General features: G+C 44.5%; 1 protein-coding gene across 1 annotated transcript in view; it reads right to left on the bottom strand.

Annotated features, from left to right (window-relative positions):
• Nucleotides 1-4,174: 4,174 nt before the first annotated feature.
• Nucleotides 4,175-23,495, bottom strand: part of NDUFS6 (NADH:ubiquinone oxidoreductase subunit S6) — a 208,150-nt gene continuing 188,829 nt past the window's right edge. The window contains exon 4 of the mRNA XM_078685727.1: nucleotides 4,175-4,335. Within this exon, the coding sequence (XP_078541853.1) occupies nucleotides 4,267-4,335 (69 nt within the window). The 3' untranslated portion in view covers nucleotides 4,175-4,266. The remainder of the gene's footprint in view (nucleotides 4,336-23,495) is intronic.

Raw genomic sequence — 23,495 nt, 5'->3', positions numbered from 1 at the left:
AGGAACACAAATAAGTTACAGAAAATTATCAGTTTTGGAGCAAAAATAACCAATAGTCTAAAAAAAAGGCTAAACTAAACAAAACACAAAGCAGAAACAGCCCGATCAAAAATCATCAATCAGCTGGGGCAGGAATATACTAATCTAAAAACATCGACCTCCTAGAGCTAAATGCGGCTTTAAGAAATAAAGTCACGTAACCACATGTTTCATCGTCTGGTAGTGCTAGTAAAAAGTGGTAAGCTTGAATACAGAGTCATAAGTTCCTGAGCCTTAAAAAAGGATATGAGACATGTTTTAGCATACATTTTATAATATTCACAGAAAAACAGGAAATGTAACATGGTTTGGTTGTGCAAGTTAGTACATGGGCAATCTCCAAGGTCGAGCTGGGATTGATGTCCAGACGGGAAACAAAGGGAGTATTTCACGCTACCAGCCCTAAAAATAAACAGCAAAAATCTTTCCCATCTTATATTGATATTCTGCAAATAGTTTGTAGAAATGGCCCCAGGGTTAAGCTAAAAGTCATACTTAACACTTGTCTTTTGACTTTCTGCCCTCATCCTCTCTTCTTTGGCTCGCACTAGCAATAAAGATTGCACTTGCTTTTTGACTGGGACTGCCTGCAGCAGTCGATCTAAAAACGTATCACCCAATCCAATAGCTTCCAGTGATTTTTTAACATACTTTATCCAGGGGATCGAGAGGCCCTTGTCACAGGCCAAACAGTCTAGAACTATCTCTCTAGTTAACTGCGCTTCGTCTAAACTCTAAATAGAAAGCCACAAAAGAATTGGTTGACTACAGATAAATTGCTCAAGAAATCTAGACCTAGTGCATTGTGGCCAACAAAATTATAAGTTGACATGGGGGATGACAAGACTCTCCTGCAGCATCGATTTTCCTCCCATTGAAGGGTAGAGGAGTCCCCCAGACCCATATGCCTGCCCAATAAGTTGCTATAGGTGCACACTGTGTAGAGTATATTTGCAAAAGAGGTGTAAGGACTTTTCTTCCTAGGGTGACTAAGGAGTGAGTCTCGAGCATTGCTTCACCGAAGTCCATGACACACTGCTCTGGCACTGCGCCTGGTGGTTCGGCATAGACACAATTGAATCAACGCACCACGCTGTGACATCAACACATCGTTTCCTTCAGGACCCACGGTCTCATACCTGCAACCGACGCATCACCTACTGTGTGCCCCGCATCATCCCCAGGTGTTTGCGACTCATGACTCTGCACCGCCTCCAGGAACGATGCACAGCTTTGCTAAATGTGAAGGCTCACCTCCTTTACACAACGCATCATCTTCGAGCGCCAATGTGCCCCTGGAATTAGGGCATTTTGCACAAAAAACCAACATACTTCTACCAAATGGGAGTTTCAGGGTTATAGACAGAAAAACAAAAGGTATATGGATAAAAGACATATGTGAACCTTGCAGAAAACCAACAAATAAAAATTTTTCAAGATCAATTACTTTGACACCTTGGATAAGTCAATTTAATATCAAGGCATTCTGTGAATGTGTTTTTATGAATGGCAAATGCCATTCATCTTGCAAATTTTCATCAAACCATTTAGATGACATTGTTTCTCAGTAATGGTAGTCCATGAAGTAGTTTTTCTATGAAATCATACAACCAATCTAGAATGCCTCAGGTTATCAATCATGTAAAGAACAGAACTGTGGGTTTTGGGTCATACTCCTTCACCCACTGCTTTCATGTGGTTTGCATGGTTTATGAATCCTTGGAAGCACTAACATACTGGTCAGGGCATTTGGTGGTTACTTACACTGTCACTCTTGTGTTGCCATAGGCTTTGTGATAGAGTATCAAGCAGTTATTTTGCTAGATTGCAGATGCAGCATGACCTATAGCTTGTAAGTCAAAGTGAATGTGCGCTCCTTGATGTATTTACCGTACTGACACAATGAAATTTTAATTGCTGATTTAAGTCTTTATGTTTACGGAAGTGTGTGCTGTTTGTCTTTATGACAGGCAAAGGTATCCACAACGCTATTTACTAATTGTTCATTGGTTTAACTTTGCTGTTATAATATGTTGGATGTAACACTTTTTTTGTTCACAAAGTAGAGATGTGCACATACACCGGCTTTTGGTATTCTTACAGATACAATAAAATGTTGGCCCTTTTTCAAAGCTATCTACTAGTAGCTGCATAGGTCTTTTAAGTTCACCACTTACAATGCAAACTTCATGTCAGGACTCTTTTCAGAACACTAATATCCCAGGATATAGCCTAATTCTGCTCATGTAATACTCTCAGCGAGGAGGCCATATACTTACAGCGTCCATATTGTTGTAGACCAATAAGTGGCCTCATTTTAGGATTGTCTTTATAAAACAGCTGGAACAGACACGAAGAACACAACTATTCCCAAACACTTCCACTAACAGCAAAACAGAACGACTAGCTTTGCCCATGCTTGGTTTTAAATACATGTACGCTCTGCTCAGCTATTAGGCTGGTATTGGTCAGCTTCTGTCCTGAGTTCAGCATACACAAGCCTGTTATAAGCGCACTGAGCTCTGCTCACCTGGCATAGCCTTACAGGTTTCCTCATACTGTGGCAGCAGCTCACTCACTGCCCACACAAACCTTAACACTATGTGAGTGATGCACGCCACAGCAGGCAACCTTGGTTATTTACCTCTTAGAGGCAGTTGTGTTTGGTGCGTTAGTGCGTTATTCTCTATCATGTGTGTACATGCAGCTCGCCAAACTGCTGTGGGCTCTAAGATAGGGTGACCAGGCGTCCCGGATTTACCCGGACGGTCCCGGGTTTTCACCACCTGTCCAGGCAGATTTCAAGAAATTTAGAGGATGTCTCTAAAGAAGACATCCTCTAAAGAAGGTCAACTGAAAACGGGGGGATGTGCTTTTTATGTTTTACAAAGCAGGGATAGTGAGCAGTTGTTTCAAGACAGCAAATTAACAGGCAAGCTACTGTGCTTAAAAGTTGCATTTAATGTACGTTCTTTCTCCTTGTTCTGTAATTCTCTGCTGAGGAGCGCTTTAATTCTGTGAGCTTGCATGAAGTAAAATGACAGTCCTTCTATTTTTGTGAATTTTCCTAGTTTTTGGCTTTAAAATTCTTGTCACCCTACTCTAGGAGTAAGGACCGCAAGAAGAAACTTACCTCCGACACACACACACGCACACGTCTTACAGTGCTTCTTTATGAGCCTAGCTCCACAACACGCAGGGCTTTAAGTGGGCCAGGTCTCACCGGGTCTGAGCACCGGCATTTTTTTTAAATTTTTTTTTTTTTAAAGAGGTCTGGAAACGGGTCTCGATCGGGCTCTGTTTTGTGCCGTGGCACAAGAGGTCCGTTTTTTTCGAGTGTTATAGGGGAAGGGAAATCCTTTAAAGAGTCAGTTTCTCTCTTGATTTCTCTTCTCGGAACTAAGGAGCAGCAACATTGTCGTGGTGTCACCAGAGCTTTATGTGGAAGCTTTTTCAATATTATATACAAGCCACAGTTGCTGCTTATTTATCTTATGCAGCTAACAACCACTGGCAAAGCCAATAATCCTGACTTCTTGTAGGTATGATGTTACTTGTTGTATCATATCTGGATGCAATGACAGAAACAACAAAATACCAATCGGGCGGCACACTATGCTAAGCACAAACTTTTAGCTTACATGATTTTAAGTCACGCCCTTAACTACATTGACCACGCCCCCTTGAGACCCCCCCCCCCCGTTTTTTCATCCCACTTAAAGCCCTGACAACACGTCTGTCAAGTGGCAGCTATCATGTGACACTGGGTCTGTGCCATCTTACCAAATCCTTTTGCCTCTAAGTAGTATACTCAAGGAGGAGCCTCAAGGCATAGATGGAGGATGCATGACGTCACTACAAAGTGCTTTTTTAAGTCCTTCAAATCAGTTCTCATTTAGTGAAACCTCCTTGCCACTGGCTTATTTACTTTCGGTAAAATTACCACATAATCAAGTAATTATTTCAAAAGACCGGCAAATACTTGTGTACAAAGAGTAAAGTCTCACGTCTTTTCTAAGTGCATCTTTAAAGATAATCCTAACAAAACGAAATAAGAATTAAAAAGTGTCAGAAAAAAAATAACCATCAACTTCACATTTATTGCTATTGTGTTTATAAATAATTCCTCTTAGACTTCTTAGTTTCGAAAACACACGTTTAATTATAAATTAGTCGAGCAATCGCAGACGTTATCATCGTTGTAGATTCGGAGACCAACAATAAAGCCTAGTGATGAGGATTCTTTTTAAATTGCAATCCACAGTAGCCACACGTTCCGGTTCTTGTATCTTTGTCCTACAAAAAAAAAAGTCAGAGCATTACCGAACACAGAATTTTACACATATTAACACAACCATCAGTAATTACCATCAGTGTAACGAATGAATCGTTTAGTGCTATTAATGCTCAAACAGTGAACATTGATAGACCTTAAACAAAGATTCGATTAAACACTAAAATGTCATGTGTGCCTACAGAGTCAAATAAATAAACTGACGCTTTTAATAAAGGGGAGTATTTAGGATTCCTAGTTTTACCAGTGCATGCCACAATGCAGAAATTCACAACCCTAATCTTTAAATCAATGGCTATTTCAGAAAAAACATACAGAACGGATGCCAATCTTGTGCCGAGCCTTTCCAACTGGTCTGAAAGCAGAAGTGGTCAATAGCTACAAATTAGACTAATTAATTAATTTCAGTATGTCATTTATCAAAACAAGATGTGACGGTTATGACCCGGTAAGACATTACCAGGGACAGCGCACCTTAAAATGTGTTATTTTTTCATGTTATCTGTAGTGCATTCAGTAATTGTGCAGCTTTCCTAAACGATTTTGGAGTGTTAGGGTTCATATACATTCCTTCATACACTCACAAACCCAACAAACATTAAACAACGCATAAAATGTACCTTAACTGCAGCTCTCTAGCCTTGGAGGTCCCAGAAAGGTTGGGACTGCCTTCCCTCACTGGCTGACCTTACGTCAGCCTATGAGGGAAGGTAGCAGGCCCAAGCCTCGGTGGTCCATGGACGGTTTGGACTGCTGCCTTACCTCATTGGCTTATCATAGGTCAGCAATGAGCGAAGGCAGAAATCCCAACCTTGTCACAAAGTGGGCAGCAAGAAAACCTCTTGGTTCACCGACGAACTTAAGAACTCCAAGAAGAACTGCCGCACCCTCGAGAAAGCCTGGCGCAGCGACCAGACCGCAGACAACATGACTACCCTCAAGCACGCCACCCGCAAACACCACCAGCTGATCCGCACCACCAAGAAGACAGCATTCAGAGAACGACTGGACAACAACGCCCATGACAGCAAGGAACTCTTCAGCACCGTCAAAGAGCTCTCCAACCCCAGCCCCGGAAACAACGACATCACTCCCTCGCAAGACCTCTGCGACTCACTCGCCTCGTTCTTCCACCGCAAGATCGCCGAAATACACAACAGCTTCGGCGCACCAACCACGCACCCCACCACCGAACCAACGCCCCCCCACCACCACCCTCTGCGCTTGGACCCCGGTCAGCACCGAAGACTCCACCCGCACGATGAACACCATCCACTCCGGATCCCCAACCGACCCCTGCCCCCACCACGTCTTCAACAAAGTCTACTCCATCATCGCACCCCAACTCCGGGACATCATCAACACCTCCTTCAACACCGCCACCTTCCCGGAGAGCTGGAAGACAACGGGGAAACGGCGGCCCTCATCCTCCTGGATCCCCAACCGACCCCTGGCCCCACCATGTCTTCAACAAAGTCTACTCCATCATCGCACCTCAACTCCGGGACATCATCAACACCTCCTTCAACACCGCCACCTTCCCGCAGAGCTGGAAGACAACGGGGAAACGGCGGCCCTCATCCTCCTGGACCTCTCCGCAGCGTTCGACACTGTCTGCCACCACACCCTAGTGCAACGCCTCAGCAAAGCAGAAATCCAAGAGAAGGCACTGGAAAGGATCACCTCATTCCTCACCGGAAGAACCCAGAGAGTCCGTCTCCCCCCGTTCAGATCAGAAGCCACCGAAGTCATCTGCGGCGTACCTCAAGGACCGTCACTCAGCCCCACCCTCTTCAACGTCTACATGAGCCCCCTCGCAGCCATCGCACCCAACACAACATCATCTCCTACGCCGACGGCACCCAGCTGATCCTCTCCCTCACCAACGACCCCGCCACCGCCAGAACCAACCTACAAGAAGGGATGAGAGACGTCGCCGTGTGGATGAAAAACAGCCGCCTGAAACTGAACTCAGACAAGACGGAAGTCCTCATCCTGGGATCCTCGCCCTCCGCCTGGGACGACTCCTGGTGGTCCCCTGCCCTGGGCACCACTCCCAAGCCAACTGACCACGCACGCAACCTGGGCTTCATCCTGGACTCCTCCCTCTCGATGTCCAGACAAGTCAACGCCGTCTCATCATCATGCTTCGGCACCCTGCGCATGCTCCGTAAGATCTTCCGGTGGATCCCGACCGAAACCAGGAAGACGGTCACCCAGGCACTCGTCACCAGCCGACTGGACTACGGAAACACCCTCTACGCCTGTACCACAGCCAAACTTCAGAAAAGACTCCAACGCATCCAGAACGCCTCCGCACGACTCATCCTGGACATCCCCCGACACAGCCACATCTCCAGCCACCTGAGAGACCTGCACTGGCTCCCCGTCAGCAAGAGGATCACTTTCTGACTCCTCACCCACGCACACAAGGCTCTCCACGACCTGGGCCCCAAATACCTCAACGACCGACTGACCTTCTACACGCCCACCCGCCAGCTACGATCGACCAGCCTCGCCCTCGCCGCCGTTCCACGCATCAGCAGAACCACCGCCGGAGGAAAATCCTTCTCCTACCTGGCAGCCAAGACATGGAACTCCCTCCCCACCCACCTCAGGCGAACCCAGGACCATCTCTCCTTCAGGAAGCAACTCAAGACCTGGCTTTTCGAGCAGTAGCGGACCCCTCTGCCCCAGCGCCTTGAGACCCTCCCGGGTGAGTAGCGCGCTATATAAATGTAATGATTGATTGATTGATTGATTGATTGATTGATGGGGTCAGTGAGACTGTTGACCCCACCCAACTCTCTGACAAGGTGTCACTGGTTGACACTCTGCCCTGGGCACTTCAGTCAGGGGCAATTGGTGACGCTCCTCCTCTTCTTGATGGTCTCAAGGCACTTTTGCCAGGCTAAGGAGGTCACACCGACAGGGCTGTGCAATCCTCAGTCTGGCAAAGTTCAGCTGAGCTGTACGCTCAGCGAAAGCCTAGCTCCTGCCTGCCTGACCTGATGAAAGGTCAGCCCGACAGACACTCTTCTCGCCTGGAAAAAGGTGTGGGCCACTGCTGCTGATAAATCTAGTAACCCGCCCCAAGTGCATTCTGAGAAAATGGAAAGGACAGCTACAGCCAGAAGCCCCTTGAGGGAAAACTCAGCCCCAATCTATTGGCAGAAAATACAAACTTTGAGAATGTACCACCAATGTCGGCTACTGTCCAACCTACAAGGACTGGAAGTATCATCTTGAGCCCCATTACAGTTCAGGGAAGATCTACACATATTCAGAGCTACGGGTGCTTCACGAACAAAGACCATTTGCTCAAAGCTAAGACCAAGACTAAGCTTACTACCCTGCAGTAGATCTTCAGCCCATGTCATGAATGATGTAATATGTGACATCATCAGCAGTGGATTGCGGGTGCGTGAAATATAGTTAGTACAACTAACTATATAGGAGCAATTTCAATGGTTTTGCATGAGTGAAATGTCCAGCTAACTATAACACCCCTAAAACTTATAGTTTTTTGAGTGAATTTTAAAGGTTTTTTAAATGCTAATTCCTAACTATACAAGGCCTGAAACCTATGATTTTTTCAGTGAATTTCAAAGGTTTTTTTAAATGCTAATTCCTAACTATATAAGACCTGAAAGCCCACCAGGAATCTCCAGTATGCGCCAGGGGACTGCATTGCAGAGAGGTGTAATGAAGCCACGCCCCTTTTTACACCTCTCTGCAACGCAGCCCCCGTGCATGTTTGAAGAGGGAGAACTAATTCCCCTTGCATACTGGGGGCCCCAGGGGGCCAACTAGCCCACCTGGAACCTCCAGTATGCGCCAGGGGGCTGCATTGCAGAGGTGTAATGAGGCTATGCCCCTTTTTACACCTCTCTGCAACGCAGCCCCCTGGCGCGTTTGCAGAGGGGGAACTAATTCCCCTTGCATACTGGGGGTCCCTGGGTCATGTCTGCCCAAACGCCGATATTCCGAACGATTGAAAATGACTTTTCCTGAGAAACATTTGGATTTGGATCATCATGTCCTATACTTTGGAATTTTTGAAAGACTGACTTTGAGGATGCTACAAATTACTCAAGTCTGCCCGAATTGTGTGGATAAAATTGATACCTAGTCACTTTGAATAAGAATGTACTTACGTCTCGTCTAACATTTGGAAGAAATATCTAGTTATATGACAACAGGATACCGACATAACTTGAAGGAAATAAGAACGCCCTGAAGAAGTTCTGTTGTACAGAACGAAACGCGTCGGCTGGCTGTGGTACATAAACTTAAGGAAAATAAAAGCATTTGAATATACACCAAGATTCAGCGCTTCAATAAGGACTCTAATTGATATGATTTGATTGGACTTATTGTGCAAGTGGTGCTGTGCCAAACTTTGGAATATTCTCCACTAATCTCTACTACTTACTCTCTACTACTCCATTACTCTCTACTACTCACTCTCTACTTCTCTCTACTAGTCTCTACACCTCTACCTCTACCTGCACACACACATATATATATATATTACCTACTGGCGGTCGCCAGTAGGTATATATAGTTAGGATTTTTTCTCTATGGGTTTTTTGAAAATTCTATGTCTAATAACTTTGGCGTTTGTGGACGGAATTGGCTGAAATTTTCAGGAAAATGGCACATTTTGTTTCTGAGCAGCCCTTGAAAATTTGGGGGGGGTTCGTCAAGGGGGGGCCGAGAAAAAAGGGGGGTCCCAAAACGTGTTTTTAACATTGAGTTTTCCATAGGGCGGTTGGCCTCACTTTTAGCCCGAACGGCTGAATGGATTTGCACGAAACTTGGCAAAATTGTAGGGACTGGTAGCCCGATGTGCCTTTTGTAGGTCTCAATATATGTGCTCCAGTGGATTTTGAGAAATTAACGTTAAAAAAAAGATATATATCTGTAACAGCGGACCAGGCAGCGCTCCGGTTCGCGTACTTTACGCGCAACGGAGCTTTGTGAAGCGAAGCTGATTGGTTCTCCGGCGTCTGTCAACATTCCAAAAAGTCCGTAGCGGCCGCCATCTTGTCTCTCGGTAGGATCGAGAGACAAGAGGAGGTCAAAACAAAGGGGGAAATAACTATAAGGGGGCATAGTAGATCCTCGCTGACCCCCTAGGTTTGATGTGGAGGTTTTAAAAGGGCCCCGCGGGGCAAAAAAAAAAAATAATAATAATAAAACGGCTGAATGGATTTGCACGAAACTTGGCAAAATATTAGGGACTGGTAGCCCGATGTGCCTTTGCTAGGTCTCAATATATGTGCTCCAGTGGATTTTGAGAAATTAACGTTCAAAAAAAGATATATATCTGTAACAGCGCTCCGCTTCGCGTAACGGAGGTTTGCGAAGCTGATTGGTCATTCTGTCACTGGGCTATAGTTGGGCTACATCTGGCTGATATTTGGGCTACATTTGTTTTTTTGTGTGTCTGGCGGCCATCTTTGGGCTACATTGGGCTACATTGGGCTTCATTGGGCTACATTGGGCTACATTTGGGCTCCAACATATATATAGGCCAATGTAGCCCAATATATATTTTTCAAAGTTAATTTTCGTAAAAACCACTGGAGCATATATCTTGAGACATAGCAAAGGCACATCGGGCTACCAGTCCCTACAATTTTGCCAAGTTTCGTGGAAATCCATTCAGCCGTTCGAGCTAAAAGTGAGTCCAACCGCCCTATGGAAATGAAGGAAATGAATGGGTAATTTGTAATTAGCAAATAGCTAATCGCAAACTAGGAATGGTAAAGAATTGCTATTTATTCCTTAAAGTTCGCTATTTAGGAAATGCAAAAAACTTTGATGATACATATGGCGGTTCATCTCTAACAAGATAAGAAGCATAGGGATACATTTATGATGACTGGCGCATCACCAGGGATGTGTTAGTCATTCTGTGCCGCTGTTCCGTCACCTATGGTGTGCTGCATTTACAATGCGGCGCATCATGGGGCAAAAACAGCACAGATGCGTGATGTATCTGTGCCGTAAAGGTGGCGCATTGCTGGAGTTGTATCGCAAGTGTGATGAAGCTCCAGCAAGGGTCGGGGGTGCCCCTGTCGCAGGGTTTCTGTTCTCACACAGAACTGTGGACAGAGGATTGGAACCTCGGCGAATTAGGGTGTCCCAAAACTCACGTTAGTAATCAAAAACTCCTTAGCAAGCTAGGTACAGTGTCACATTGGATATAACAAACTCTCAATGTTTAGACAATCCAGAATATGAACTTATAGTACCTCAGGATACGTGGAACTCATGAACAGTCGGTCGTTATATATTTCTTAGAAACCAGAACATGGAGTTAAGAAGAACACATGTGTATTTGAAATGTTTATTTACTAATGCCGTCTTCTCAGGCGTAGTATCTTAGATAATAGAAGTACACATATTATCAGTAGCAAAATTACCAGCATAGTTACTAGTACATAAAAAGCGAATGGTGACAGTATGTTAACATGCAGTAAATGAATAAGAGTTAGCAACACTTATAAGCAGCCGCGGGCCGTGGAGGGAGTTACGGTGGGGCAGGGAGGCGGGGAGGGGGAGGGGCAAGGTAGAGAGGGCTCCACCCTGCTTCTCCCCCTCCCCGCCTCCCTGCCCCACCGTAACTCCCTCCACGGCCCGCGGCTGCTTATATCTCACCCTCCCTAATACACATATTATATTATTTGCTAAGAAGGTCTCTTTGTGTTGGTTTAGGGCGTGCCCATACTTTAGTGTCTTAGATTTGAAGGAATCACATCAGCATACACCAGCTCTCTCTTCATGTGAACCGCATCAACTGTTGTGTATGTGTGTTCGGCAAAGCAATATAAAACTCGCCTCATGCCCAGAATTGGCAGAAGTTGCACTTATGTTATGAGTATGAAGTCGTGGAGATCAGACCTCATAACAATTCTGTATCGTGTTGTTCTTGAAACTTTAGCACTCGCTGTACAGATATAGTTTAACAAGCAAAGCAGATAGTAGAGCAATAACATATTATTCTCATGTAAACCACGATGAACTACTAGGTGGAAAGCTAAAGCAACAACTAAGTGTCGTGTGCAGAAGTTGCAAAAAAGGAAAAATGGCGTTTAAACCGGTAATGAGCCCATGCTAACTTAACACGGTGTAAAGATATCCAGGACCTAGATGACACCTCCCCATGATCCGGAAACGAACTGAATAAGATAATAGAAGTGCCATCTCATGAGAGCAGATTGCAAGTTTATATGTGGACGGTCCGCAAGGTAAAGCATTAAAAACTAGGAAAATTTAATGCTAAAGAAAAATAAAACAGCCAAGTACTTTATCGAGTCTTAAGCCAATAGGCAAGGTAAATAATAAAAACTTGACAAATAAGTCAATGAATTGTCAATGAAATGCTAGTACTCAGCATATCAAACATGAAAAAGGTCTATGACATAACTGTGTATGCAAAATAAGCTGCAACAGCCTCCAATAGGAAGTCACCGTCTTCATCCGAAAACAGTTCAGCCATCCAATTTAAAAGCGGAAAAGAACATACGTGCTCTCCCAGCACCGGATCCTCTATCACCATCAGAGGACAGCTCGGTGGGTTTTCAAGAAAGCTCTGTTCCAAGAAAGACTGTGCTGCCGCCAGTAAATTCCAGGGACCAAGTAGTCCATGCATCAATGCCACAGCCATAATCCTTTCGCCAGGACAAACCAACTCGTGAGTAATGATAGGAGTCATCAGCTGATTAAAGTCGACGTCAGGAGAAACCGGTCCGCAGAGACACAAATCAATGGCCCAATCGAAATCACAGGTCAGGCAGTGAAATACAGGCTGGACACAGGTGAAGTAGGAGAATCGAAAAGATAATCCATATGCCGTGCTTAATATCGCCAACGGCATTGTGCCATAATATTCTAGCATGCGATTGCGGAACAGTGTCAGCAGCTGCAGGGTGGGAGGTTGCATAGGAGGGACATCCATATTTAAAAATGTAAAAAAGCACAAGAGCGTCCGCTGGTAATGCAAGTAAAAATGCCAATCTACGAACCGGAGTGGAGAAAATGGAATGAAAGGAAGCAGGGATGACTCCAAAGATTTTCTCAAATGAAGTCACGAGACCACTGGTAACAACTTTAAAAAAGTGCGCCAGGGTCTTTGTGGAGGATGCGTTAAAGATAGTCGGAACCATCTTGCTGAAATTGAAAGGCAAATCTGAATTAAAAGTATTCCTTTTATCGTAACAGTAAGTGAACGGGTTATTTGCTGCAGAAATGTTCTATTTCCTCCCACACATGAACATAGGGAGTTTTCAATCTGGCCACAAATACCAACCTTGGGACAGATTTCAACGGCATGGCAAGAATAAGAGCTCTTTTGTCTCAGAGAGAGGTGGCCTTGAGTTCGGCCCGTGAAACTTTCGTGCTTCACATAGCGAACACCCGTACAGAGGTGCAGACCCTTTTCAATTAACTCAGAACAATCTTCATTATTGAGCATCAAATAACTACCATTTTCCAACAACTTGAACGTGGGGATGATAGCAGGAACTGGCGTGCCTTGCAACACGCAAGCCATATTTGGTCGGTGTTTGTTGCATGAACCGTGTAACTGTATGTGCCTACACATTAGTGAATGATCTGGCGTCTCAGTGCATTCCTCTCCATTCAGATAAACTTCTTGATCATCTTTGAAACATCTGTATGTGTATGGAAGCGACCAGACCTCATGAAGAAAAGCACTACCTAAAGGTTCATAACGACCTATTGGTATATATTTCATACAATTTGAAAACTTATATAAAGCAAAAGGCAGCGTTATTAAACCGTGGATAAGGCACGTTGCCAAAAAACCCGCAATCCTCTGCTGATGATGTCACTGAGCATGTCATGAATGATGTAATATGTGACATCATCAGCAGTGGATTACGGGTAATAGTATCTCTAGTTTACTCCCCTATAGCTGTCTTTCTTTTAACATAAGTGTCTGTTTCCTTCCCTTATACTTACTGTTTTTGGTTCGCTTCTAGTTCGCGTACCGGCGAGCGAACTGGGAAGCGAACTAAGAGAAATAGAGGTTGGCACAGTTCCAAATATTGTACCAATTTTTTAATAACGGGGAGGTAGTTCTGAAAAGAACTTTTTTTTTTATTGTTTTTGTTGTTTTATATTTTTCGGAACATTTTTTTACTTTTTTTGAATTTTTCTGAAGTTTTATATTTTTTTGGGTTTTTCTTGGAGGGGGCAATGAAAACGATTCATTGTAAAGGGCTCAACAGGAGCAACAAAACAAAAAAAGAAGTATTTATTATTTTGGGCGTTTCGTACAAACTTGCATATGATAGTCAATAGCTCTGTTGATCAGAGTGATGCTTTTTTCTCCGTAGGAAATGAATCCATCGCAAAATACGCAGGTGTGTTTTACTTCACCAAATTTCATTTGTATATTTGGCACCATCTCCCTGCCCTCTGGTCCCGTTACTTCCGGTACAACAGATCTTCTGGCCATAATAGGGAGATTATCTAGGTCGTTCCGAAACTGTGCAGCACTGTAGTTGTTAGGATGCCACCTAGTCATATGGCGATGCATTGTGTAGTTTCCGAAACTGTATTTTTTCTCGGTTCCTCTGGACAGTCTATCTTGACATATAAGGCAAGTTACGTATCTTGCATTTACTTTTTTCTGACCTTTGGGAATTTTAAAAAATTGCCAAATGAAGTTTTCTTTCCGGTGAGACGTCCTGGGCTGCTCAGGCAAAAACTGCCTCTCTTCGTGCTCGTCGTCCTGTTCCTCTTCTTCTTCTTCTTGTTGAATTATAACTTGAGCAGGTGGTCCACTCTTCCTTGGATGTGGTGGAGGTGGTGGGGAAGCACCAGCTGAAGCTACTAAAGAAGCCATTGCTCAGTGATCACAAAGGGTCTTTCTCTCACAATGATGAAAGTCAGAGTGAGGAAAGAAGGAGGGATTTTCATCATTTGGGAAAAACAAGAGTTCTCAACCAATCAAAAGTGTTCATTTTAGATTATATGACCTAGTCTTACATCATTAGGAAACCAAAAGTGAAATGAACCAATGAAAAGTGTTATTACCAAGTCACATGACTTGCTGTGTTTACGTTAAGCGCTTTGCAGGGCCTCCCGGTTTGCTTCCAGAAACCTGCGCTTTGCGACTCGCTTCGCGTACCAGTTCGCTAACGTAGCACGTCATATGACGTATCACGCGACAACGTGAAACGTCATGCGGACGGGAGGCGTCACGGTGTTGTTTTCTAACGCGGCACTTGCGGTAAAGAAACGTTTACCGGCTCGCGGTCTATTTCGCGGCATCAAGGTCAGCTAACGGGAAGCTTCCCGATTCGCGAAGCGGGAACGAAGAAAAAAAAATATTTAAAAAAAAAATTATTCATAAACATATAAAATATATTTTTGGATTTAAAGAAGAATACATTTTACAGCTACAGATATTAGCTGTTAAAAAATTAATGAAATTCACAGAAAAAACCATAGGTTATAGACCATATATAGTTAGGAATTAGCATTTACAAAACCTTGAAAATTCACTGAAAAAACCACAGGTTATAGACCATATATAGTTAGGAATTAGCATTTAGAAAACCTTATTTTACTCACACAAAACCATTGAAATTCCATATATAGTTAGTTGCACTAACTATATATCGTGCACCCGCAATCCACTGCTGATGATGTCACATATTACATCATTCATGACATGGTCAGTGACATCACTGATGACATCACTGATGACATCTCAAATGACATCACTGATGACATCTCATTTGACATCAATGACCACATCACTGATGATATCATTCATGTGACAATACAATGCATCTCCTCACATTTTAATATAACCTCTGTTTCACCCAGTGTTAAAAAGAGAGTATAATTTTTGAAACCATTGACACACCAATACTAGTTACTACATACGCACTCACTGATTGCTACGTCTACACACACCTTCACTCATTCACCCATACAATCATTCATACATACAATCACTCATCTTTACAACACTATCATATGCACTCATACACCTATACAGACACTCACAGTCTGCCACTCATCCATGGAGTTACTCACACACCTAGTCAGTCCTGTAAAGAATCAATGACACTTCCATTTTCTTGTCTATACAGTTAAACATAGAGCACCTTACATTTTCAAACATATACTAACACATACTTACCTTCTTATACAATCATTGATACAAGTACAGATTGATCTGCACAGAGTCACACACCTCCCAGCTAGCCACACACACACTCAGTCTCCCATACAAATACTTGGGCAATCAATCAATAACCCATATAGTTACTCATATAGCTACTGATCAACACATGCAGCAGTTTACAGAACAACAGACATAATGATGCACAAATTAAGACAGTTTAGTCACTAACCCATGCAGTCAGTGAGACACATTTAATCACTCACTCATACAGTCAGTCATGCACCTACTAAATCCTTCGTCCAGACACTTACACATCCACTCATTCTTCAATATGTAAGACATATTTAAACTTTATAGAAACACACAGCCACTGGATGATGTCATCAGTGATGTCATCAGTGATGTCACTGACCATGTCATGAATGATGTAATATGTGACATCATCAGCAGTGGATTGCGGGTGCACGATATATAGTTAGTGCAACTAACTATATATGGAATTTCAATGGTTTTGTGTGAGTAAAATAAGGTTTTCTAAATGCTAATTCCTAACTATATATGGTCTATAACCTGTGGTTTTTTCAGTGAATATATATATATATATATATGTTGATACCAAGTTGCCTTTAGCATTGAGAATGGGCTTGCACCAATCCTACCTGGAACTCACTTAGAGAAATAATGGCAACTTTTTAATGGAACTTAACATTACGAACTTATTTCCTGCATGGGAAACTACATGCCCCACAACACCCCGCATAATCAACTAAACATGTGACAATGGAGGCGGGGTTGAGGTGAAATAAAAACGTAATCACTAGTGCAGGGTGTAAGCTCGTTTTTTGTTCACGCCCAAGATGAAGGGGCTTGGCCCCGAAACGCGTCGGCGAAAGTTAATAGAATGCCGGGGAAGACGGATGCAAGTAGCACATCAGCCTGGAAGGCGGGAGGTGACGTGTGCCTTCTCAATGCTAAAGGCAACTTGGTATCAACATTAACGCACGGCGGCCTGGCCGTGGAGAAGGGCACCGCCGGCAGCAGAAGGAAACGCCCTCCATCGACTGCACGGAGCTGAAGCTTGGAACTAATCCGAACTATTAACAGTGTCACGTCCCTAGGTGCACAATGGGCTTGCACCAATCCTACCTGGAACTCACTTAGAGAAATAATGGCAACTTTTTAATGGAACTTAACATTACGAACTTATTTCCTGCATGGGAAACTACATGCCCCACAACACCCCGCATAATCAACTAAACATGTGACAATGGAGGCGGGGTTGAGGTGAAATAAAAACGTAATCACTAGTGCAGGGTGTAAGCTCGTTTTTTGTTCACGCCCAAGATGAAGGGGCTTGGCCCCGAAACGCGTCGGCGAAAGTTAATAGAATGCCGGGGAAGACGGATGCAAGTAGCACATCAGCCTGGAAGGCGGGAGGTAACGTGTGCCTTCTCAATGCTAAAGGCAACTTGGTATCAACATATATATATACACATACATACATATATAAACATATATAATCTGCATATCTATATAAATACAAATATAAATGCATGCATACATATACATATATGCATACATATGCATGTTATTTACATGAAGGTTTTAAGGTTTTAAAAACACTAATAAAAGCAAAGCTAAAAAGCCACCTCATTACAAACAGAATGGCTTTAACTTAAACGAGGGCGAGATATATTGCATTTTCAATGCTTGTTTACTTTGGTTCCATCAAGAAGGCATTCAGATGTGTCACACATTTGCCATAAATTCTGAATGTTAGCACTCTAGTTGCTCATTAGATCACTGTAGTAAAGCTACTGCTCACCAGGGAAGCCTGCTGCTGGTATTCAAAGTGCATGTTTCAGGCTGCATGTCAGAATTTTTTTAATGAAATAGAAGAGGATTTGAGAAGTCACTCAAAATGTGCCCTAATTTTTCTTTCTGAAGCACTAATCATACTTTATATGGCAAAATGAACCCCCTCATTTTGTTCCTTTTTAAATTAAATGTTTTCAGACTTACCACTTCATTCCAATCAAGATGGCTTCTGGTGTGCCATACTTTTGTCATAAGTAAGACTGTTAGCGCTCTAGTTGTTCTTTAGAACACTCTGGGACATTCTGTCATTGGGCTATACTTGGGCTACATCTGGGTGATATTTGGGCTACATTTGGGCTCTTTTGTCTCTGGTGGCCATCTTGGGAGACTGCATGTCAGAATTTTTTAATGAAATAGAAGATTTGAGGAGTCACTCAAAATGTGCCCTAATTTTTCTTTCTGCAGCTCTAATCATACTTTCTGTGGCAAATTATACCCCCTCATTTTGTTCCTTTTTAAATTAAATGTTTTAAGAGTTACCACTTCATTCTAATCAAGATGGCTTCAGGTGTGCCATACCTTTGTAATAAGTAAAACTGTTAGCGCTCTAGTTGTTCTTTAGAACACTCTAGGAGGCTGCAGCAGAACACAAAGGAATCAACTGACAGTCTCTGTCCTTGTTGGATGTACATGTTGTTTTACTGAGAATGTCAGACTTCATTCTCACATGACTGAGAAAGAAAATGTGAATTTACAGAAAATATGCTTTCAGTTTAGCTTATAGATCCCCTTCCAAACCACTGTGGGAAAAGCATGAGATAATAGTTTTCTTTCAAACATGATTCATGATATCCCAGCAGAAGGCTTTTTCACATGGTAAAATCACCATAGAACACACCACAATTCCTACAATGAGTATGGTACCATCAACAAATGATTTATAATGTAACTAAGGTCCTAAAACCCTCTATTAACTACAATGCTTTTTAATGAGGTGCTATCATGTATATTGGTCCCAAGATGGCTGCCAACACTTCTTGGATGAAATGCTGACAGCCAATCAGATCTCACGCGTACCCCGCGATTTAAAAAAACAAAAACATTTTTTCGGGGCCTGGGGGGTCCTTGTGGGACCCCCTGAGCAGGCCTAGGGGGTCAGGGTGCTTCTACCCTGCCCCCTTTTTGAGTTCTACATGTTTGTTTTTCTGCTTTCCTGTGCCTCAGTCTACCGAGGTACAAGATGGCTGCCAACAATTTCTGTTTTGGAGTGTTGACAGACATTGGCAGCCAATCAGAATGTAGCTCGTACTCTGGAAGGTACAGAGTACAGTAAGCTTACAGTAAGCTTATATAGATATATATGTGTTTTTGAAGTTAATTTAAAAAAAAAAAAAAACACTGGAGCAATTTTCACCAAATATGGAAAAGGCACTTCTGCGTACCAGTCCCTACAATTTTGCAAAGTTTGGTGTAATTCCATTCAGCGGTTTGGGCTGTAGCCATGTCTGAACGTCCTATGGAAATTAACATGGGGAAAACACGTTTTTGGGACCCCCCTTTTTTCTCGCCCCCCGCTTGACGAATCCCCTCCAAACTTTCAGGGAAAGAGCAGAACTGAGCTGGCCAACATTTTGGAAAATTTCACGCAATTTCCTCAATCAACGCCAAAGTTATTCCCAATAGAATGTTGTGGATTTCCTATGGAAACTAGGTCCTAACTATATATACCTACTGGCTATCGCCAGTAGGATAGATATAGATATATATATATATTACCTACTGGCGGTCGCCAGTAGGTATATATAGTTAGGATTTTTTCTCTATGGGATTTTTGAAAATTCTATGTCTAATAACTTTGGCGTTTGTGGACGGAATTGGCTGAAAATTTTCAGGAAAATGGAACATTTTGTTTCTGAGCAGCCCCTGAAAATTGGGGGGGGGGGGGGTTCGTCAAGGGGGGGCCGAGAAAAAAGGGGGGTCCCAAAACGTGTTTTTAACATTGAGTTTTCCATAGGGCGGTTGGCCTCACTTTTAGCCCGAACGGCTGAATGGATTTGCACGAAACTTGGCAAAATTGTAGGGACTGGTAGCCCGATGTGCCTTTGCTAGGTCTCAATATATGTGCTCCAGTGGATTTTGAGAAATTAACGTTCAAAAAAAGATATATATCTGTAACAGCGGACCAGGCAGCACTCCGGTTCGCGGACTTTACGCGTTACGGAGCTTTGTGAAGCGAAGCTGATTGGTTCTCCGGCGTCTGTAAACATTCCAAACAGTCCGTAGCGGCCGCCATCTTGTCTCTCGGTAGGATCGAGAGACAAGAGGAGGCCAAAGCGAAGGGGCAAATGACCATAAGGGGGCATAGTAGATCCTCCCTGACCCTCTAGGTTTGATGTGGAGGTTTTAAAAGGGCCCCGCGGGGCAAAAAAAAAAAATAATAATAATAAAACGGCTGAATGGATTTGCACGAAACTTGGCAAAATTGTAGGGACTGGTAGCCCGATGTGCCTTTGCTAGGTCTCAATATATGTGCTCCAGTGGATTTTGAGAAATTAACGTTCAAAAAAAGATATATATCTGTAACAGCGCTCCGCTTCGCGTACTTTTCGCGTAACGGAGCTTTGCGAAGCTGATTGGTTCTCCGGCGTCTGTAAACATTCCAAACAGTCCGTAGCGGCCGCCATCTTGTCTCTCGGTAGGATCGAGAGACAAGAGGAGGCCAAAGCGAAGGGGCAAATGACCATAAGGGGGCATAGTAGATCCTCCCTGACCCCCTAGGTTTGATGTGGAGGTTTTAAAAGGGCCCCGCGGGGCAAAAAAAAAAATAATAATAATAAAACGGCTGAATGGATTTGCACGAAACTTGGCAAAATTGTAGGGACTGGTAGCTCGATGTGCCTTTGCTAGGTCTCAATATATGTGCTTCAGTGGCTTTTGAGAAATTAACGTTCAAAAAAAGATATATATCTGTAACAGCGCTCCGCGGAGATAAAATTATCTCTGTATTACCTAGCTGTTGCTAACACCAGTTAGCGACCGCTAGTAGGAGATAGCGACCATCTTGGGCCCCACTTTGCATGTCAGTGATATTTATCACTAATGACATGCAAAGTGGGCATGCCAAGATGTTAGCGACTGGAAACAGTCGCTAACATCGCTATCTCCTATTACCAACTTTTGGAGATATTCGCGCTAAGCGCGAATATCTCCAAAAGCTACCACCTGCCCTGAGCAGTTCTTAGCCATGTTATCCAATGGGAGGTGGATAACATGGCTAAGAGCATTAGCTCGGTAATGCATGAATATCGCTGAGTTTTCAGCGATATTAATGCATTGCGGTCGTTTTTTATGGCATTTGCGATAAACCTTGATAATAGCAAGGTTTATCTGCGATAATTTCTGACGATGCTTAGCGGTAAAAAATTAGTTGCTAAGCATCGTTAGGGATAAATATCGCTTAACTTTGGTAATATGCCCCAACGTCTGTTAACGTTCGATTCGAAGGAAATCAGGAAGTGTTGAAAAACATTGTCTGCGCCATCTTGCCTTTTTTCAAATGCCACACTTTTGTCGTGCACGGCAGTCATTTTAGATGCCTTGACCAGACCCACTCTCTGCACGCTGTCGATCCTTAGCATGGCTCCCCACCCTCGCAAGCATCTCCCCCAGGCACTGGTCACCCTCGTTCTCTGTCTTATGCATGGGTAATAAACCTCCCCCCATCTGCGCTGCTCTTCCCTGAGAATCACACCCTGTGCCCGCCCGACACCTCCCTTTCGCCCTATTCACTACCGCACCCTCTGACACTCCTTTTCCTCTGTGTCCGATTGTCCAGGCCGGTCCTAGGCTATCAGCTAGCCCTGCAGATGTAGTTTATGGCCCCAGCTGTAAAGAATCACCCCTCTTCAAAGGAGTTATAGTAGATCAAGGCCCACACTCGATGAGATCCGTCACAGCACACGCGTTCCTACTATCTGAAAACCATCCTGTATTGTGATTGGGGAGGGGACCGAGCCTGAAGCGGAAGATTCCAGGGATGACTCTTTGTACATCAAAGTTTTTACAATTATGTGTCACATTAAAAATATATAGCACTCCAACAAAGTAGTAAGATTATAAAACTTTAATAACTTATAAATATATACAACAAAACAAAAACAGTAAAAACATATAAACATTTTTAGGGAAAAACAACGAAGTAGCGGTCGGCTGTGCGAATAGTCCCAACGCAGCACAACGTCCAGATTTCTGGACGGCACCCAGGTGATGTTGCCTGGGTGCCGCACTGATTTCGGCATCCGGCGTGGGGCGTCGCGGGGGGTGGGTCATCAGTAGCAAACTGTTGTGCGAATAGTTCCAAGGCAGCAGAACGATGGCACCAAGGTGATGTCCAGTAAGTTGCCGCACTGGTTTTGGTATCCTACAATGCTGCTCCGAATAACGGCGTGGGGCGCCCCGGGGGGGGGGGGGGGGGGGGAGGCAGCGTGAACTGGCCTCTCCAGGTGGAGTCTCGTCTGTTGTAGTGGGGCGCCCCTTTACCGTTTCAGTTGCCATTCCGTCCGCTTTTGGTCCACTGTGTCAAAAGCCGCAATTCAGCTGAGTTGCGCCCACTCTTGCGGTGCAGCGATAGGCGGCTGCCACAGGACTCTCAAAATGGCGGCAGGCTCTTTTCTTTTTGGGCCTGGTCCACTGAAATGGCCCTGGGACACCTTGGAAATCGGACGCTTGTCTGCTAGGTCTTGGACCCCATTCTCGAAAGCGTCCCCTCCGCCTTGAGGATTCAACAAAAGTTTTGGGGGCCCCCCCCGACTCCTGCAGGCTTCTGGTGGGGAGCGGCTGCCATGATTGCTCGCGGAATGACCACGACGGAGCCACGAGATGGTGGTGCTTTCATGGTGACGCCAGCTTCAGTGTGAAACATCCAGAAACAAGGTGGGGCTTTCATCATTTGGGAAAAAAAAAAGTTTTCATCCAATGAAAAGTGTTATTTTTAGGTCATATGATCAAGCCTTCCATCATTAGGAAACCAAAAGTAAAATGAACCAATGAAAAGTTTTATAAACAAGTCACATGACCTGTTATGCGGCATAGGGTATAAAATGCGGAGAAAATACGTTGGCACGTGAGGCGGCGTCAGTAGCGGACCGATGTGCGAATAGGCCGAAGGCAACACAACGCGCCAAGATCCGATGGCACCGAGGTGGTGTCCAGCAAGTTGCAGCACTGGTGTGGCCATCCTACAATGCTGAAAGTCGGCGTGGGGCGCCCCGTTGGCCTGTGAGTTCGCGTCAGTAGCGGACCGATGTGCGAATAGGCCGAAGGCAGCACAACGCGCCAAGATCCGGATGGCACCGAGGTGGTGTCTAGTAAGTTGCCGCACTGGTGTGGCCATCCTACAATGTTGAAAGTCGGCGTGGGGCGCCCCGTTGGCCTGTGAGATGGCGTCAGTAGCGGACCGATGTGCGAATGGGGCCAAAGGCAGCGCAACAATATTTTCGGAATAGAAGACACCACAAGGCGCTGAGATGCCAAGATCCGGATGGCACCGAGGTGGTGTCTAGCAAGTTGTGGCACTGGTGTGGCCATCCTACAATGGTAAAAGTCGGCGTGGGGCGCCCTGTTGGCCTGTGAGATGGTGTCAGTAGCGGACCGATGTGCGAATGGGGCCAAAGGCAGCGCAACAATATTTTCTGACTAGAAGACACCACAAGGCGCTGAGATGCCAAGATCCGGATGGCACCGAGGTGATGTCTAGCAAGTTGCTGTACTGGTGTGGCCATCCTACAATGCTGAAACTCGGCGTGGGGCGCCCCATTAGCCTGTGAGATGGCGTCAGTAGCGGACCGATGTGCGAATGGGGCCAAAGGCAGCGCAACAATATTTTCTGAATAGAAGACACCACAAGGCGCTGAGATGCCAAGATCCGGATGGCACCGAGGTGGTGTCTAGTAAGGTGCACTGGTGTGGCCATCCTACAATGTTGAAAGTCGGCGTGGGGCGCCCCGTTGGCCTGTGAGATGGCGGCAGTAGCGGACCGATGTGCGAATGGGGCCAAAGGCAGCGCAACAATATTTTGGGAATGGAAGACACCACAAGGCGCTGAGATTCGGTTAGCACCGAGGTGGTGTCTAGCAAGCTATGCAGCTGAGTTGCGTGCGCACTTGCGGC

Source organism: Lissotriton helveticus, chromosome 4_1 (genome assembly GCF_964261635.1).
Source record: "Lissotriton helveticus chromosome 4_1, aLisHel1.1, whole genome shotgun sequence".
NCBI lineage: Eukaryota > Metazoa > Chordata > Amphibia > Caudata > Salamandridae > Lissotriton > Lissotriton helveticus.
Note: the sequence above shows the minus strand (reverse complement) of the source record. Positions and strands in the feature narration are given on the sequence as shown.